The 21,069-nt window shown below is 34.5% G+C and overlaps 1 protein-coding gene across 1 annotated transcript in view; it reads right to left on the reverse strand.

Annotated features, from left to right (window-relative positions):
* The window catches only part of Nup155 (nucleoporin 155), a 67,160-nt gene that overhangs the window by 24,050 nt on the left and 22,041 nt on the right, over nucleotides 1-21,069 (reverse strand). Inside the window, exons 11-22 of the mRNA XM_010605488.2 lie at nucleotides 19,992-20,144; nucleotides 17,364-17,464; nucleotides 14,197-14,367; nucleotides 11,698-11,808; nucleotides 10,412-10,506; nucleotides 9,574-9,662; nucleotides 8,879-8,941; nucleotides 8,139-8,286; nucleotides 6,766-6,832; nucleotides 4,891-5,006; nucleotides 2,512-2,603; nucleotides 178-308 (exon numbers count right to left, since the gene is read on the reverse strand). Coding sequence (XP_010603790.1) covers nucleotides 178-308; nucleotides 2,512-2,603; nucleotides 4,891-5,006; nucleotides 6,766-6,832; nucleotides 8,139-8,286; nucleotides 8,879-8,941; nucleotides 9,574-9,662; nucleotides 10,412-10,506; nucleotides 11,698-11,808; nucleotides 14,197-14,367; nucleotides 17,364-17,464; nucleotides 19,992-20,144 — 1,337 coding nt within the window. The remainder of the gene's footprint in view (nucleotides 1-177; nucleotides 309-2,511; nucleotides 2,604-4,890; nucleotides 5,007-6,765; nucleotides 6,833-8,138; nucleotides 8,287-8,878; nucleotides 8,942-9,573; nucleotides 9,663-10,411; nucleotides 10,507-11,697; nucleotides 11,809-14,196; nucleotides 14,368-17,363; nucleotides 17,465-19,991; nucleotides 20,145-21,069) is intronic.

The raw sequence follows: 21,069 nt of genomic DNA on the forward strand, positions 1-21,069 counted from the left end.
CCTGTGGCTTTGACAAAATTGTTTCCTTAAGCTTCACTTTTTTGTGCAATCTTCCCACAACATAAACTATCATTACCTATATGCTTTTTAAATCGAAGTATAAGATTAAAATTCATACAAAAGAAAATAAACAGTACTAACGCTATGACGATAAAAGAAAAAAACCACAAATCTTACCTTCTGAAGTTCCCCTACAATGACAGTAAACTGATGCTCACAAAGTAGTTTCCATAATGCCAGAGCCTGGTATGATTTTCGAACTAAGTGCTGAATTGCCTGAAGTGAAACCTTTTCACTCAGTTGAGCCTCTAAAGACAAAATGCAACTAATGAACTTTTATAAAACAACACAGGCTGAGCTGATTTTTGTTTCTTTGTTTTGTTACTGGGGATCAAACTCACCACCTTGCACTTGCGAGGTGGGCACAGTGCCACTGAGCGAAATCCCTGGTCCTATTTTATTTCAAATAAAAGCTATAGTTAAGGTTGGCCCTCCCTGTGCCATGACAGACAACCAAGATCGTCAGTGGCTGTACTCGGTTTTCATTTTCATTCTATATACATGCGCATCTGTGCAAGTACACATAAAAAATCATTTCTTTGCTTTTAAGAATTATACCATTGCTCAGGCTAGGGATTTAGCTCAGTTGTGCTGCTGCCTTCCTTGAAAGCACAAATCTTGAGTTTGATCCCTTGTATACATTTCTTTTATAACATAAGACATTTTCTTGAATAACAATGTCATTGTAACACCAAAATTAAGTCGCTGTTTGATAGCATCTAAAACAATAAATTTTTGGACGTGAGTAGAATAAAATAAAAATGGAAAGAAATATTAACAGTGTGGCAGGTAGACCAATTCTCTGCTAGGTTGGGGGGCAGGAGGATCACAAGTTTGAGCCTGCTGTGTATAATTTAACAACTTAGAGACTTTATCTCAGGGGAAAAAAAAAAGGCGGGGGAGGGACTGGGATGTAGCTTAGTTCAAAGTCCCTGACTTTAATCCCAGGTATCACAAAAAACAGGTAGAGTTATGTAGGAAATTTTGTTTCAATTATGTGTGTATATTTTATGTTTTTATTAAGATTTTAAACATTTGAACAGGGCTGGCCTGTAGCTCAGCAGCACAGTGCTTGCTTAGCATGTGCAAAGCCCTGGGTTCAATCCCTAACACTTCAAAAATAAAGAAGTTCTGAAAAAAAGAATTTACAAAATGTTGAATAAGAAACTAGGGGCAGCAGGAAAGGAAAAAAGTAGCCTGGGACAAAAGAAATGGCTGATCTTAGTTAAGAAAGTTCCATCAGCTAGAATAACTGACTCTCCTAAGACAAAGCAAAAGAACTTAGAAAAAATTAAACAGCAGGGAAAAATTTTTTATTTTACTCCTCTAATTTTTTTTTTAGAAAATTTAAGTGAAATTTATTATTCTAATTCATATGTGGAATAACTGATGACTATGAGGATTTCTTGTTTTTTGTTAAAATTTATAATAGATGAAAAACACAGCTGAATATCTGATTCATAGCTTTAGAAAAAGTTGTATCATGGGCCAGGAATGTAGGTAAATGGTGCCATGCCTGCCTGGCAAGCACAAATCCTGAGTTCGATCGCTGGGGGAGGTTAGGGTGGTGATGGTGGTGCATGTTGTTGTATTACAAAGCAATGGGGAAATGCAAACCAAAATCACATTGAGTATTTTTTTTCCTATTAAAATGGTTATTATATATTTAAAAGATGTTGATAAACTGGAAACTGTTTACACTGCTGGTGAAAATGCAAAATGGTCCAGCTGCTATGGGAAGGAGCAGGCAATTCCTTAAAATACTTAAAAATATGCTGGATATAGGGACACATACTATGTGGGAGGCTGAGGCTGGAAGACTGACTGAATTTACAATTTTAAGACCAGCCTGGACAATGCAGCAAGACTGTCTGAAGATAAAAATTAACAAGGGAAATACCATATAAAATAGCAATTCTATTTCTGGGTATGTATCCTTAGATAAGCAAAAGCAGGGACTCGAATTTGTATCTGTATCCCCATGTTCAGAGTAGCATTATTCACAATAGCCAAAAGGTAGAAGCAACCCAGTGCCCACTGATAAACAAGTTCCAGGCCACCTGGGTAACGTGGCAAGACCCAGTGTCAAAATGAATGTAAAAAGGGCTGGAGACATAGCTCAGCAGAGAGCTCCTGGATTGATCCCCAGAACAAAAGAAAGAAAAGATACTACATTAGGTGAAATAAGCCAGTGATAACAGAGAGTGTGACAGCGGTTGCCAGGGATGAGGACAGAGGAAAAATGGGAAGTAATTTTGTATATGCAGAGGTTCACTCTGAAAACATGAATAAGTGATTTCAATGTTGTCCCAATCACATTGGTTATATTTTAATCAAAATATTTATCAGACAAAACAGATCTTATCAAAAGTAGCCCATTATTTCCTATTCAAGTAATAAAACTCTTTACTGAAATCATGTACATATAACAGATCAGAAGCAATAATTTACCATGAAACTTCCTCTGGAGATCTTGTTGCATTTGCTGAGTATTTTCAGGACGCATGAATCCTATCAGCCTCTGCTGAACTCTGGCAGTAGTCCTGAAACAGAAATTACAGAAGAGTGAAGAGTGTGTGTGTGTGTGTGTGTGTGTGTGTGTGTGTGTGTAACAGCTTTATTGAGAGCTAACTCAGATACCACAATTTAACTAAAGTATATAATTCTATTTTTAAAACTGTATCCACATCTCAATAGATGCAGAAAAAGCCCTTCATGTATCTAACACCATACCTAATAAAAACCCTGATACATATTGGTATAAAGGATCTTACCTCTAACTGATAATAGATATTTATGAAAAACTCACTGCCAATATCATTCTAACTTGGGAAAATCCGAAAATTTTCCCTCTAAATTAGGAACAGGTAAGGTTCTCCACCCTCACAACTCTTGTTCAATACAATACTTGAAATTTTACCCAGAGCATCAGAAAAGAGAAAGAAATACAAGGTGTATAATTAGGAAAAGAAAGAAGTCAAACTACATATTGTATCTTTATTCACAGATGACATAATCCTTTATAGATGACCCCCAAAATTCCCACCCAAATACTCATAACTAGTAACAGCAAATTGGCACAATATAAAATCAATACACAATAATGAACAGTATTCCTATATACCAACAATGAACCCACCAAGGAAGTTAAAGACCTTTATGAGAGAGAGAGAGAGAGAGAGAGAGAGAGAGAGAGAGAGAGAGATCACACACACAAAACTAAAGGGAAAATTAGAAAATGGAAAGACATCCCTGTTCCTGGATCAGCAGAACCAGTATTATCAAAATAGCCACATTACCAAAAATGACATAAATGGAAAAGAGGATGTCTTTTAGGTGACACAAATGTTCTAAAAACTGGATCATGCTGATGTTTTAGAACACTTCCATCACCTATATTCTGTTATTTATGAACAGTTAGTGAACCGAACATTTAAAATGCATGAATTTCATAGTATGTAAACTATTTAAAAAACCTGCTTGAAATATTCCCATACTAAATGAAATTAATATTGCAAAATGGGCATACGAAATGAACAGACATTTCTCAGACAAAGAAGTAAAATGTGAAAAAATGTTCCACATCACTGATCATTCAAGAGATGCAGATGAAAACAACACTGAGATTCCACCTCACCCCACAAAGAATGGCTGCTATCAAGAAATCACACAATAACAAATGTTGGCGGGGATGTGGGGAGAAAGGAACCCTTCTCCATTGTTGGTGGGAGTACAGACTGGTGCAACCACTATGGAAATCAATATGGAGATACCTCAAAGAGCTTGGACTGGGGAGGTTCCATTTGACCCAGCCATCCCTCTGCTGGGTATCTTTCCAAAAGAACTAAAAGAATCATATCACAGAGAAGTATGTGCACCCATATTTATAGCGGCACAGTTTGTAATAGCTAAATCTTGGAAACAGCCCATTTGCCTATCCGTTGGAAACTGGATAAAGAAGATATGGTTTTTCTATAAAATGGAATATTACTCAGCCATAAAGAACGAGAAAATAGGTTCATTCATAGGAAAATGGATACATATTGAAGATATACTCCTAAGTGAAATAAATAAGTCACACATGTGTAAATACCGAATAGTTTCTCTGGTGTGAATAATCTGCAATAACACATAAGATTCTAATAAGATTACTGACATTTCGAAAAGGGAAGAAAGGAGCTAAAGGTGTAGGGAAGGTGGGATTGGTAGGGGAAGGGTAATAAGGGAAAAGAAAAAGAATGTGAGATAATGAAAAGATGGAAATAAAGTATTTGTAGATTGGGAGGGGAGGAAGGGGTGAAGGGAGGGCAGGGGTAAGGGGAAAAAATGAGACTCAAGACTTGTCATGTAGAGGTACAAGATCCCAACAATGAATGTAACTGTACTGTATCCCTAAAATGTACCAATAAACTCAATTAAAGATGAAAAAAAAAATATTGCAGATGTCCTCGGTTTGGTCAAACCTAGAATGTATATTAATCTAATTCTACAAAGTTGAGAAAAAATTATATAATTTCATCTCTGTAAAATGCAGAAGTTTTCATTATTTTATCTAAAAGTACCCAATGAAATAGATATGGTTGTTTTCTTAACATTATTGCAAGGGAAAGAAGACAAATGCAAGGTTATTTTGCCTATTTCTGTTCACATACAATATCTAGAATTGGTTGATCCACTGTGATAGAAAGTAAATTAGTTCTTGTCAGGGACTGGAGAAGACACTACTTCTATTGAACACACAATTTAAAAGGATGACTTTTATGCTATATGAATTGTATCTCAACAACAAAAAATACAATGAGAAGAAAAAAGTGAACTTTTTATCCTTACTTTGGATTTCCTAATGGTCCTCCTGCAAATTGAGAATTTCTATCTAGAAACTCCTGCAAACCTTTCAGTTCTTGTAGTACTAACTCCAGCAGTTGAGAGGGAACACTACTTTCAATCTGTAAAAAATGAAGAATATTCAAAAGTTTAAAAAGCACCGAAAAAGCTTATCTATAAAAGAATACATAGTCTATATAGATGTAATTGACTATATATAACATTAACGTGACCTATCTATAGTTCAGTTCTTTCTTATAGCAATTAGTATCTTACTGACGTGCATACAGGTCAGCAAAGGATACTAATATCTGTTCCCACCAGTAAGACTGACATATAATTTACATATAATAAAAAATATGTGAACATCTTATTTTCTGTATTCTTATGGTAATCAGAGTACAGAATATTTGTATCATCCAATAAAGTTTCCTAATGTGTTTTTCTAGCTATTAGTCATCTTACCACCTAAGTACATACTTTTATCATTAGATTAAGTTTGCCAATTCTTAAACTTCATATACAGTGGTATCTCAGTTGTCAAACTCAATTCATTGCAAATTCATGTTCGACTACAAAAAAGTTCAAGAACTGAACATTCTTCACAAAACAAATAATGGAATATCAAATAATTGGTTCTGAGGCTCAAAAATTACTTATAAATTCATTTTTCCAGGACTGTAACACTTCTTTCTTGAACTTTACCATGGTTTTTCATACTTTTCCTTTTAGCTTTACTGCTGGCATCACTAACTTCCTTTGGACCCATGTTTATGATATTTTACACAAATAAAGAGCAAAAAAAATGCACAATGACAGATGTTAAGTGAGAGTGGCCCTTAGACTAAAGCGTTACCCCTTTTTGTCTGCAGCAAGACAGATGTGTGTGTGACTTTGCTGTTTGAGTAGTGGGACATTCCAGCTTGGAGCAATTTGACAACTGAGGTATCACTGTATATATCACATAAAATGTGTTTTTCCCTTTAGAAATGTGAATTGTAAGAATAGTACTGTTTTGTTTTGGTTTTTTTTGGTACCAGGGATTGAACTCTGGTCCTTGTGCTTGTAAGGCAGGCCACTGAACCGCTGAGCTAAATCCCCGGACCCAAGAATAATACTGTTAAAAAGCACAAGGTTGTGAGTTCAATCCCTTGTAACAAGAAAAAAAAAAAAAAGAGTATTACAGTTTAAACATTTGGAACCAGGCATGTTGGTGGATGTCTGCAATCCCCGTACTCTGGGAAGCTGAGGCAGTCTGGGCAACTCAGACACTCAAAAACACCGTCTCAAAATATTTTAAAAAAGGGCCAGGGATGTAGCTCAGTGTTCTCAGCTTATTACCCATTACCCAAAAAAGATGTTATCTGGTACCTTTCATTAAGAAAAAGAAAAATTTTAAATAAATTGTGCTCAAATTCCAGATTCATTAAAGAAATCTTCCTACCTGAATTTGTAATATTACAAAGTCTAAAAGATATTTTCTTAAAGCAGCCTGGGAAATATGTCAATGCATGGATATGCTGAATCCAGAGGAATAATGTGTATATGAGTCAAAGTATTAAATAGTAAATTCTGAGTGAAAGTAAGTGATAGAACTTACTCATCTCTCACAACAAGCTAACAAAAGGACATATTATTCTTCCCATTTTATAGCAAGTTATTAGGTTTTACAATGTTAAATTTATTCATAATCAGACAGTTATTAAGTAACAGATATGAGCCTTAAATCACAGAATAGTTTCCCGGACAAGAATGCAGACATCTACATAAAAGAATAATCATTGCATCTAATTTATAATATCAAGAAATGTGAAACAATCTATCCATTAATATTGTCAACAAGTTATAAACAAATGATGGGACAATATTATACACACTTACAGCAGTGATCTCTCTATTGCCACTCTTGAATACTTTCTCCACAACTAAGCTAGCATCCCAAATGTTTCTGGAACAAAAAACATTTTAATGATTGTGCTATAAATGATTAAAAAATTACAATATACAGCAAATTCCTTCCTGTAGGAATTTAATAGCTTTGTTCAGTTTTTAAAACATAGCAGTGGTTTCATTAAACATGTATTAAATTACTTAGAAAAGTGGGAAATGGGAAAATTTTCAAACCAAAGATACCCTAAGTTATTTCAGATAATGAAATACTGCTGAAGAAAACTCAAGTCTCTGGATAACGAATTATAAAATAGAGAGCTTTTAATAAAGAAAAATCATACATTTATAAAGGAGTTCTATACTCAGTCATTTTCAAAGGAAATGATATGAATGAAAGCTTATGTCAAATCTAAGAAAAATGTATACTAGGCATGGTAGCTAATTAGATGGTAGATTGCAAAACAACTGCAACTTTATCATTCCCTATACCTATTTTCTTTACAGTATGACTTTGATAACTTTCTTACAAACAGAAGTCTACATCCCACCTTATTAATCTAAGTGGGCCTTGAGATTTCCTTATAACTAAGCAAATGAAGTGGAAAACAGAATGGGACGCCAGTTCTGGGTCTAGGCATAGAGCGGCTTTGAAAGTTTCTACTCCTTCTCAAGGAACCTTGCCACTAAAAAGTGAATAATCATTAGCTGGCATGGCAGAGGATGATGTGGACAAGAGCACAGCTGTCTCAGCTGAGACCACTCAAGACCAGCAGACAAGCATGCTCCTAAACATGCAAGAATTGAGCAGATACACAGAGCTCTCTCTAACCCCAAAGCTGACAGCATAGGCATGGGTGAAATGAACAAGACCAAAGCTTCTCACCAAATATCTCGATACATATCACTGAGTTATGGCATGGTTTGTAACGCTATATTATTAATTTGTAATGCTGCATTATTAGGAGGTTATTAAAAGATATATTCTGACACTACACACATATACAAGAATAAAACAGTAATAAAAAAACATAGATAATACAATGGCTAAATGAAAGAAAATTCTATCAATAGCAAAAAGAGCTATGCCGGGTGTGGTGGCACATGCCTGTAATCCCAGCACTCAGAAAGCTGAGGCAGGAGGATCACTCTGAGTTCGAGACCAGCCCAGGCTACATAGTGAGTTCCAGGTCAGTCTCAACTACATAGTGAGACCCTATCTCAAAAAAACCAAAAAAAAAAAAAAAAAAAAAAAAAAAACTAAAAGTAACAGTAACAACAGAAATAAATGATGTCCAAACTTCATTGTTAAAAGTATTTCACTACTCCAAATAGCAAAGAGTGAGCAACGGCCACAAAATACTTACCCCATAATTCGAGAAAAGTAAATGCAAATACCATTGTGCTTTCCAGAGTACACAATCTCTGGTCCAGTCATACCACTCATACTGGTGGCCTGAGTTGCTGGGTTTCCCACAACACACATTGGAGTTGACATGGCAGGAGGCTGGATACCTTAAACACACATAACAACAAATCTCTTAAAGATATTACTCTAGCCAGGGATTTAGCTCAGTGGTGCCACACCGGCCTTGTAAGCACAAGGCCATAAGTTTGATCCCTGGTACCACACACACCAAAACAATCAGAATTTTCAATAATCAAAGTTTTGTTGCATCTGCATTACCAGGGTAGGAATATTAGCAAAAATAATAGAAATAGATATGTCATTTAGTTTTGCTTGATAAAAAGAGAGGCTTAGACTTGTTGGGTTCTTCCAGGTGTTGGTAAGGCAAAATGAAAAGGAAAAAAGTGAAACAATAAAAATCCTTTGCAATCACTGCTCCTAATGGTATGAATGAAAAAATAATATCAGTTAAATGCTGATATCCCAAGGCACACTATTAGAGGAGCTCTTAAATAAAGTCATTCATGGCCAAATGCCAATACTTACTTGGATACCACTTCTATTAAATGACATTTTTCCCCAAGGGAATAGGTTAGGTTCATCTTTTTTCACAGTAAACCTAAAGATGATAACTCATAATCATAACATTATTCCTCAAAAAGAACGGTAGTAGCAATCCAAAACAAAGAAAAGAAGTACCTTGGGATGGTGTTCCCAAAAAGGATGGATTTGGATACGGACTACCACTAGGAACAGGAGAGCCTAATAAAAGAACAGAACATAAATTTTATAAAATAAATGAATCTTTTGAATCTGATCAAAGTTAGGCACAGAATCTGTCTTTAAGCAGAAATGAGAGGAACTATCAATAATACATTCAAGAATTAGCGACTCATCTCTTTTTCCAGTAACTTTCTATCACCACATTGGAAATAACTGACATTGGAAATGTTATTCAATCATGCATTTCTTTCACTTTTAACAAACAGAAAATGAATTCAGTAAATACTACTGATTACATATATTTTAATGCCTAGTACACATTAAAGAATTAATTACACAAAAACACCTTTAAGAATCACAAACTAACGCCAGGGATTTAGCTCAGTGGCACCATACCTGCCTCACAAGTGCAAGGTCCTGAGTTTGATCCCCAGTATAAGAAAAAAAAATAAAAAAAGAACCACAAACCCTACATTTATCCCTAATACAGAAGTTACAAAACATAATAAAAAGCTTTACTGGGCGGGGGATTTAGCTCAGTGGTGCCGCCACCTAACTCACGAGTGCAAGGTCCTGAGTTTGATCCCCAGTACCAAAAAAAGAAAAGAAAACTTTACTGATTGAAATATAAAATTTTTAAAATTTAAACTATTATAAAGTTTCAAACTCACTGGGACAAACAGGAGATCCCAAGAGGGGTCCAACATTACTTGGAGTGGGAAGAGTAGTTGGAAATCTCATCTGCGCCTCACCACCATACCTATTTGTATGAAAATAGAATCTGAGTTTAGGAAAAATTTATTTTAAAAGCTAGAATCATTCCTAAGCCTGCTGAGCTTCCAAATGTTTTAAATTTTAGATTTGAACATATGGTGCTGATAGTGAGATATACACCTGGGATATACCATACTTATTCAGTATATGCTGACTTGGCACTGCTACCAGGAATGACTTATAAAGCATTCTACTAACTTCTAAAAAAGATATGCAAGTTATAGAATTTACTTAGTGAGAAAATAGCACTATAATTTCAGACTATAGTCAGAGCACACATTAAAAAATGGCATTAGATTAGCAGGCACCACCACACCCGTCTATTTAGTTTTTGTTTTTTTTAATTCTCCTTGAGACAGGGATATAGCTCAGTGGTAAAGCACCTGCCTGGCATGCATGAAATCCTGGATTTGATCCCCAGGACTACACAGATAAAAATAAAAGTAATAATTTTAAAAATCTGATACAACTTTCCTTAAGGTGATTCAGAATCCTTCAGTACCAATGATACACATACAGCAGAACTAGCAATATTTTGAAAAAAAAAAAAAACCCATAAATTTTGCTAGTATAGGTGTTAAATCATTACTATAATCGTTCCAATTTTACTTTTTAAAGTGAAGTTTAATAATTTGCCTATGTAAAGACTTGAACTGTCTGGCATGACCTTAAAGTATCACACTGGCAAAGCAATCATTTATAAAAGTGGCCAGTACAAAAAAATCTGACATATACCTGAAGAAAGCTCGGGTAGCCCAAGCAGATACTTCTCGATCACAGGCAGCAGTGGAGCAAGCAAGGATAAGACAAGTTGCACAGGCCTGGTCTTCCTGTTAAAAAAAAAAAAATGAAAGTCCTCCCCAAATCAAACATAAACATCTTAAACAAATTAAACATAATATCTTAACAGTTCTGTTTTAGTAATATATCTGGTGTTCAAATGTATGATAGGCACACATTAAAACAAAAACCTTAAACAAATTAAACATAATATCTTAACAGTTCTGTTTTAGTAATATATCTGGTGTTCAAATGTATGATAGGCACACATTTCAGCTATTTGTAAACCTTTATAATCCCTCAAGGAATAACTGATAAATGAAATCAGAGGGTATTAAAAAAACAAAGTGAAGACTACCAGTTTTAAATGGCAACATTTATTGGTACCTATTATATGCCAGGCACCATTTTAACAGTTTGGCATATATTAATCCTTATAGGACATACTATTATAATGTAATGAATATTTTACATTAAAAAAAACTGAAACCCAGAGAATTCACATAACTCATCACAGTAGTGAGGCTGAGACTTTTAACAGGTGGTTTAAATTCGGGGGTCTGTTTTATTTATTTATTTATTATTTATTTAGATTGGTAGGTACTGGGGATTGAACTCGGGACCTTGTGCTTGTGAGGCAGGTGGCAGAACCACTGAGCTAAATCCCTGGCTTTTATTTGTTTTTTATTTGTTTCATTGAGACCATCTTGCTATATAGTCCAGGTGGCCTTGAACTCACAATGAAGCAGTGATCCTCCTGCTTCCACATTCAAAGTGCTGGAATTATAGGCATTTGCTAACATGCCCAATTGGTCTGTATACTTAACTTTGATCTGATATTTCAACACATTCACAGTGTTAATCTCACAGTTCCAGTTATGGCTCTGCAATACTAACGCCCCCATATCCTCACCCTTAAGTTTCTTTGTCAGGTCATTAAATGTAGACATATATGAATGTACAAACATCCATAAAGGTAATGTCTCTTGATTTTAATAAAAACGGCATTTATTACATAACTTGAACAGCAGACTCTTACACACTTTAATAAGTACTTAATATCAGAATAAAATTCTGAAAGAAGTTCACAATTAATTCTTTCAAATATCAGTGTACATACTCAGTTTAAGATAGGCAGACTAGTGAGATTATCTGTTTATTATAGTATTTTACTGTTAATTTAGGCAAAATTTGAACTCGACGTTTCATAGTTTTAAAGTATCATAATTTTTAAAAATTACCTGATGTAATTTGAAGAATCTTTCAATCTCTTCACCATCTCCACCCACATTACTCACAAGCAGATGTCTAAGTTGGTCTACAGGTCTAAGTTTATGAAACATAAGACTCCCCTAAGAAATTAAAAAGATTAAACAATATGAAGAACAGATTTTGGCTGTTAGCAACTCAAATGACTATCTTATTTAACCAAATAAATGAAGTGAAAAACATCAAAAATACAAAATAAGTTCATTTACTTTTCAGCTCCCACTTACACTAACTAGATCTATACATCTATAGAGAAAATGTAATAAAATAGTGACCCTCTCATGCTGCCCCTGACATTGGAACATTAAAGTTAATTATTCATTAGTAATGTTAGCACTATGTATACCTGTTTAGGCAAAAATGAAGCTGGATCCATACTCATACCTTATACCAGGACAAATTCCAAACAGATCAAAGATTTAAAAGACAAAATAAAAGTACAGCATATTACAAAAAAATCTGTGGATGAATTCTTTTATGAACTCCAGAGTGACAAGCACTTTGATATGACGCAAGTTCCAAAAAATATCTGACAATTTCAACTACTTATAAACCTGTATCATCTCTTCTCATCCTCAGTGGATACATTCCAAATCACCAAGGGATGCTTAAAACCATGAACAATTCAGAACCCTATAAACAAGCACTGCAACACTGAAACGGTGGATCTGACATCCAAGACAGCTACTAAGTGACTCAGGCGAAAACAATGAATGCAATATGGATACACTGAAGACAGGGATAACTCATGTCCTATATCGGCTGGAATCAGGAGAGTACACGATTTTTATCACAGTATTCAAAATAGCATGCAAGTTAAAACCTATGAATCGTTTACTCTTGGAACTGTTAATTTTCATACTGGAATTGAATGAAGCAACAAATGTTGTAATGTAAACTGTAGATAAAGGAACACTAATGTATACAGTAAGAGCAGATCACAGAAATATAAACACTAGAAAAGATAGTCAATCTCATTCTCAATGAGATAGTATAATGTCCTGGGAGAGGCTGCAAGGAAGCAGGCATTCACAAATATATTAGTGAATGTATACAGGGAAATCTGGCAATACATTATTTATGAATGCACATACTCTTTGACCAATTAGATACAACATCTTTATTCACACACACATGAAAAACGACATATGCATAAGACTGTGGCTTTTTTTTTTTTTTTTTTGTACCAGAGATCCAAATCAGTCACTGCACTTGCAAGGCAGGCAGCAGCATGGCACCAGCCTGTGGCATTATTTTTAAGCGCAGAAGTTCATCTATTAGGAAGTTAATCTAGGAAGTTGATTAAAACATCATATATTAATATAAAGGAATACAGTGGACCCTTGAGTTATGACTGGCCTGACATATTAATAACTTGGGTTACGACCAGAACTTTAGTTTTAACTTAAAAAGTCTTGAGTTATGACCTGAATGCTGACAGCTTGTGCTTCTAGATGGTCTCAGATACAGATTTAACACTTGAAGAATTCTGGAAGGAAGATTACATTCTTTCCTATGGCGTTAAGTGAGAAATCCTGGGTCAAAGTCTTTCTAAGGACTATGAGATCTGCCTGGAAGAAAATTATATAGGAGAGACTTTGAAGGTTACGTTAAGGAGGATGAGCTTTTAATTGACCAACTTGAATTAAACCAGCCCTTGCTAACAAATTGAGTTCATAGGTCTGGGGATTTAGCTCAGTGGTTCCGCCACCTGCCTCACAAATTGAGTTCATAAATCAAGGGACCACTGTACTTTTCAAATGTAAAACAAAATGAGAAAGTTATATATCAATAATGAAAGGTCTTTGAAACATATTTTTGAATTAAAAAAAGCAAAAAACAAAAATTATAAAAAGCAAGGTAAGGACAGTGTACATAATGTGTTACCATGTGTTTAGAAATGTATTTGCATTGTTTGGATATTTGTACCATATCAATGGAAGGACATAGTAACTAGTATCATATATACCTAGAAGAGTCTGAGACTAGAAGGGAGATTTTACTGTATATTTCCACTTGAATTGTTAATATATCTGTATTTAAAAATTAAAATATTAGGGCCAGGCATGGAGGGACATGCCTGTAACTCCAATACTCAGAAGAATGAGGAAAGAGGATCACTGTGAGTTCAAGGCCAGCCTAACCTACAGAGTGAGATGGTGTCTTAAAAAAAAAAAGTTATTAAGAAAGTGCAAACTATAAATAATATTTTGGTTGTTCTCAGAAAAAAAACTTAGCTTATAGTATATTTGGTTGCTAAATACCAATGACAGAAACATTATTTTTAGATAAAGCATAATCCTCTGGTAAAGGGCTACTTCTTTTGGCAGGACTTTTGATATCTACAAATATTTTAAGACTAAACATTACAAAGTACTTAAAATGAGTGAATTGAATGACTACATCACAGAATATTTGACAAAAACATTATGTATCTCTTTTCTTCTGTCTCTTCCTTAATATGCACCTACCTGTGCTGAGAGGAGAACAAATTTCTTTGGAGGTAACATGTGTTGCTGCACAACAACTGGTGAGTCAGTTATTGGAATATGGTCCTTATTTAATGGTGTAATTATTTTATCCACTTTGAATTCATCTATTGGAGAGAGAGCCCAGGCATGGCCATCCACACGGTTTGTCATCTGTATAAAAGAAACATAATTTTTGGGCCAGGGATTCAGCTCAGTGGTTCCACCGCCTGCCTCGCAAGTGCAAGGCCCCAAGTTCAATCCCCGATACAGGGGAAGAAAAAAAAAAAAAGCTTCTGTAGAGACAGATGTAATACCCTAACCCTAGTAAACCATTGGTTACATGAATATCCTCAGAAGTATGCATTTAATTTTCTACTATCCTACTCTTATAAGCAGGCATTTTCTATATGAAAATTCTTTTCATACTAGAGAACAAAGGCAAAGTTTTCTTCCAATAAATTGTAAATTCTATTTATTAGAATTAAATTTTTGTCAACAACCAGAATGATTGTTTTGCCAAATTTACAGGATAGACCAACCTATATTGGTAGATTCAGCACTTATTCTTTTTTTTTTTTTTTGGTACCGGAGATTGAACTCGGGTCCTTGTGCTTGCAAGGCAGGCCACTGAACCACTGAGCTTTACTCCCGGCTCCAACACTTATTCATTTGCTGACACAAATTCTGTTCTCTTCTGAAGTGCTATCTGCTTCATAAGATTTTTTAAAAAATTTTTAATCTTCTAAAATACTTTATAATAAAATATCTCAAGCATGAAAAAATGTTGAAAATACAGTAAATGTCCCTATGCCCAGTAATTACTTCCATTCTGCCATATTTGCTTTCTTTCTATATATTTTTCTTTTTCTTTTCTTTTTTTTTTTTTGGTACTGGGGTTCAAACTCGGGACCTTGTGTGTGTGTGTGTGTGTGTGTGTGTGTGTGTGTGTGTGTGTGTGTATTTTTTTTTCCACTTGAAAGACAGGCAGAGGAACCACTGAGATAAATCCCTGTCCCTATATTTTTCTTTTCTTGAACTAACTTGAAAGTTACAGTTGTTGTGTAACCCTTAAATACATTTACATGCATCTTCAAGAAATAAAGATGATCTTGCACTCATAATATTACTATAACATTTAAGAATGCCAACGACTCCCTAATACATTATAACAGTTCCAGTTATTCTAAATGTTTTTTACAGCTGTTTTTATTTTTACTTTTATTTTTGGAACTGGGGATTGAACTCAAGGACCCTGCACTTGCGAGGCATACAGTGGAACCACTGAGCTAAATCCCCAACCTTTTACAACTATTTTTAGAAAACCTCAATTTGATCAAAGTTTACATAGTATATTTATTTGGTGGTTGTTTTTTGTTTTTAAATAAAAGTCCAGAGCTCAAATGTTACACAAATGAAATTATATCTGCATTTTTAAAAAAGTACATTAACATTATTAACTGCTTATGTACCAGGCAATTTTCTGAGTGTTTACATACATAATCCTATGACATCTCCATACTGGTAAGTACCATTAAAACTCTTTTAGGTGAAATAGAGGGCTAAAAACTATTGTCTTTTGCCACACAGCTTGTAAGTATAAGCAGAGTTCAAACATTTACCCCCATACCAATCAAAGCATCCCTATAAAGATAGGGTCTGTATCCTACTGAGTTCTTAATTTTTACAATTTATCACAGCATGAGGCTCACAGTAGATGGTGAGAAAATTTCAAAAAATAAAACAGGCACTTCTCACCTCAGTCTCTACTTCCTGTTCCTACCCTAGCTACTTGAACTTATGTCAGAAACATGGTAGAGCTCATTCAAATCATGCTTTCATCCCTGGGATTTGGGTTTTCCTCCTCCCACTTAGATACACTCTTGTTCCTACATGAAAAGGCTCAAATTTGAGAATCACCAGGAAACAGCCAGTGACAGCTACAACAAAAATAACTTTGAAGAGATGGCTCCAAAGAGAGACTGTTACTCATACCTCAGTGGGATTGATTTATCTGGCTAAATCAGTAGACTCTAAGGACCATGCAGGGGTAATGAGGACAGATAAAACAGAAGGACACTGAGGAGTGGGGTAGATGCTGCCCCCTCAGCTTATTGAACAGCAGGGACTAGCACAGATGGCCCAGGAGGAAGCAGTGGGCGGGTTCATGACAGCCTTGTCCTCACTCATAGCTATTCATTTGAAACACAACTGTATGGTGGTATGTGTACATCTGTATATGTAGAAAAGATGTAAAAAAAAATGACAAAAATATTAGTAATTCTTCCATGTGGGATTCGATTTAGAATATAAACTGTTTGACAAAGTTTCTATAATTTAAAAAAATTCTTAAAGATGTAGGCAAAACTACAGAGAATGTTAGAGTAAAATTCTAGGGTTTAACTATAATGCATTTCTACAAACTTAAAGAACTAAAAATACAGCCAGGCGAGGTGGCACATGCCTGTAATCCCAGCACTCAGGAGGCTGAGGCAGGAGGAACACTGTGAGTTCGAGATCAGCCTGGGCTACACAGTGAGTTCCAGGTCTGTCTCAACTACATAGTGAGACCCTGTCTCAAAAAACAAAACAAAATTAAAAAAGAACAAAAAATACCATATATTAAAATGGGCTGAAAATCATTTCAGAAAATATACACTTAAGAAAATATTCCAAAAGGGTTCCAGTGTTTTCTTTAAAGGTATTCAAAATTTTTTTGACAGAAGAAAAAACAAAACATTAACAGGGTAAATTTCTTTTCATTATGATTTCTTTCTCTTTTCTTGGGGAGGGGGAGGTGAAGACAGGGTCTCACTATGTAGATCAAGCTGCCCTTGAACTCACTATGTAGCCCACGCTAGCCTTGAAGTCACAGCAATCCTCCTGCCTTAGCTTCTCAACTGCTGGGTTTATAGGTAAATGCCACCATGCCCCTTTTCCATATGATTTCTAAACATAAAGTATTACTAGAAGCAAACAGCAATAAATCAAAAGATAAGTTCCCTTCCATATTATTCTTAACTTGAATAGTATGTAAGGGCTTGCAGTGTGGCTCAGTGATAGAATACTTGCTTAGTAAGCACAGTGTCCTGGGTTTAATCCTCAGCATCACAACAACCATGAAGAAACTATTATATAAAAGTTTCTTTAGAATTCTCAAGATAATTTACCTGGGTTTCCATCATTGGCTTTTGGAAAGGAAATGTGTCATGGTTGACACACCATAAAATGTCATGATCCTCATTTTCTGAAGCTGCCATTAACAGAATACCTAAAAGTTTAATACATAAAATCTTATAAAAATGGTGCCAAATAAAATGCATCCTCTATAGCCTTTAAAATAGTAATTCACATGAATATATAAAAATCTCTATAAACAAACAAGTTACAAAATAAAAATAAACTCCTTGAAAGAACATATAATTATTAGTTGGGTAGTTTTCAAGTTTTATCAATCTTACATTGTATTTCTTTCAGAAAAAATTTTTTATCACATTTTCAAACTACACTATTCATATATGAGAATACAATTCATAATTGATGAGTTCTTCGATTAACTATGAAAATTTGTTCAGTACATAAAATGTAACTTTCAATCAATCTCATATCAGTCAATGAACTAGTGTATGTACTGGTGAATTCCAATACACACTATGAATAAAACTGATGGTTTTAGTGAAATCACAGAGATAAATATACTATAAAAGCAATGTCTCAGCAAATCCAGCTGATATTTGAGACATACTGTCTTATGTGCAATTACATCTTCTTTTGCTAATTCGCCTCTTTCATACTAATTTTAGTGGCATCAGTTTCAAGCCCACTGGATGGTTTTAGATTGAGGGATCATAACCAGATAGCAAAATATACAACCTGCTTATAAAAAATTACAGTAGTTTGTATAAAAGTGGCAGAAATTGGGCCAGGGATTTAGCTCAGTAGTTCTGCTGCCTGCCTCGCAAGTGCAAGGACCCAAGTTCGATCACCAGTATAAAAAAAGATAAAAAAAACCAAAATGGCAGAAATTGTCTCTTAAATGTTAGTTTGCAGAACTTTAAAAAACCTGTAATTTTATTTTCTTTCAGTACTAGGGATTGAACTCAGGGCCTTTCTACTGCACCACATCCCCACCCCTTTTGTAAATTTTGCTAAGGAACTAAAGCTGCCCAGGCTGTGATCAAATTTGTAGTCCTCTAAGACTGCTGGGAATACAGGTGCATACCATCATGCAGAGCTCAAAAACCACAATTTTTTATTCTATTATTCACCTAACTAAAATTATGGGACTTTTTTCTTGAATATATTTCTAGCTTTAAAACTTTATTTGTAATCACATTAAAAATAAAATATTTCAGGGCTAGGGATTTAGCTCAGTGGTTTCAGCGCCTGCTTCGCAAGCACAAAGACCTGAGTTTGATCCCAGGTACCCCCCAAAAAAAATACAAAAAAAATTTAAAAATTCAGAATAAATTTTACAAAAGAAATGCAAAATTTATACACTGTAAACACATCATTGAAAGAAATTAAAGTCAGTCCAAATAAATAAAGTTAGTAGGTATTCAATGATTTGAAGACAATATAATTAAGATGTAACATTCTCTAATTTGATTTACATACTACACTATTAAATCCCACCCACCTGCTTTTTTATTTCCTGCGGCTGGAAGAAGGGGGTAATGGAATCAGGAGTCACTACTGACGTTTATAGGGTCTTTTCTTAGGATAACAAAAATAATCTTAAACTAAGTGACTGTTGCACAGCACTGAAAAAACTAAAAAACACTGAATTTTATATTTTAAAAGGTTAAACTTTATATTATGTAAATTATATCTCAATAAAGTGGTTAGTAAAGATATAGTAAAGGTACATCGTATGTATTAAAAAAAATTCTGACTGCGAAGAAAAGTTTCATTTGGGTGTTGAAAAATAAAATGTTAGAAGACAGAATAAGCACAGAAAAGGCTTTAGTAAGATTGAAAACATTTTCCCCAAAATGGGAAAAAGGCACATAACAATTTTTCAAGTTTTGATAGTTATAATTATTAAACTTAATCATGAATCATAAAGAATTTGTCATCAAGAGTTCATATTGTTGCATGTAAAACTCCACATCCTAGACACTGGAACAGCAAGCATAGAACAGTGGACCCTGGAGTTATGACCCGCCTGATGTACTTGGGTTATGACTGGAATTTTACAAATAAAAACAGTCTTGAGTTATGACCCGAATGTTGGCAGCCTTTGTTTTCAGATGGTCTCAGAAACACATTTAACCCTTAAAGAGTTCTCTAAGGAATATTACAACATCCTTTCTTGTGTGAAGTTAATTAAGACATCCTGGGCCAATGTCTAAGGACACTGAGATCTTCCTGTAAAAAATATGGCCTCAAATTACATAGGAGAGAGGCACTGACAGCAACCGATCAACGTGAGTTACAGCCAGCCCTTGGAAATGAATTGAATTCCTAAGTCAAGGGTCCACTGTATCAAAAAAGTCATTTTAGAGTTTCTGACTATTCTAAAGTAAAAAAAGTTCAGAAAGGCTAGACTGGATATAAAACCAAATCTGACAAGAGAGTTCATACAAAAACTACTAACAGGCTAAAATTAAAACTAAAAAGCACTCATCTTAAAAAACACTATAATCTGAAACACATAAATTAAAATGCTTAAAACAAAATATAAATATGTGGAAAAGTTCCAATAAACTCTAAACTCTTGAAAAATCTGTGCTATTTTCAAAGGCCTTATAATTTTAAGAATCTGATCTTAAATCTGATAGTATTTCAGAACTTACCTTTACTATAAAGAGCTTTATGTACTTTTAAAGGCTTTTCCACTGTTGAAGATGCTGAGAATCCCGGAGGTAATCGGACATGAACCAGTGTCAGTGAATTAGGCCGTGCTAATGGCTGTCTAAATGGACAAGTGCTGAAATATAACCTAACACCTGATAATAGAGTAAAATTATGCATCAGTAACAAAATTAAGGACCTAGGGTACATGTGTATTGAAACAATTTCATATAGAAACAGAGTTCTGTTAAAGCCATGTACCATTTTCTCACTGATCTAAGATTACTACCAGCTAAAATAGATCTCTAAATCAATGCACCTGGAAACTTTAATATTAAGTGAAATAAAACACAAAATCTTAACTATTGCACAGTTTTCTTCAATATGAGAACCTTAAAGTATAAAGAGCAATGTAAAAGAGACAACAGGAAATAGGGAGATAGATCTTTAGAAATGGGAAGGGACGAAACAGATGCGTCATGTACATGTATTATGAATTATCCACAATGAATGTAATCATTATGTATTATATATATCTACTATTGAAAAATATAAAAATACATTAGAAAAAAGAAACAAATCACATATAAAGGAACCCATCAGAATCAGAGTCCTCAACACAAATCCTCAAGTCAAAGAAAGCTTGAAGTATTTCAAGCTCTAAGAGAAAACAACCTCCAATCCAGATTGATGTATCCCCCAAAACCATCTTTGAAAACTGATGGAGAAATAAGATACTTCCATGACAAAGAATACCCAAAGAAATTCATGATCACCAAATCAGTACTCCAAAATGCTCTGAAGGACATTCTAGAAAGAGATCACAAGGACTACAACTTCATGAACTCCAACAGAATGTACCCACCAGACAAGGAAAGCAATTAAATGGGGAAGGGAGAAAACCAACAATAGGAAAATAAATTGACAAGAATAAGTCAATACATATTAGTTATAACCATCAATGTAAATGGTCTCAATTCACCAATCAAAAGAAACAGACTGACAGAATGGATCAAGAAGCAAGATCCTGCTGCATACAAGAAACTTTTTTTTTTTTTTTTTTTTTTTTGTTTTAGTGGT

Source organism: Fukomys damarensis, unplaced genomic scaffold (assembly GCF_012274545.1).
Source record: "Fukomys damarensis isolate Sample0158 unplaced genomic scaffold, DMR_v1.0_HiC HiC_scaffold_1, whole genome shotgun sequence".
In the NCBI taxonomy this organism is placed as follows: domain Eukaryota; kingdom Metazoa; phylum Chordata; class Mammalia; order Rodentia; family Bathyergidae; genus Fukomys; species Fukomys damarensis.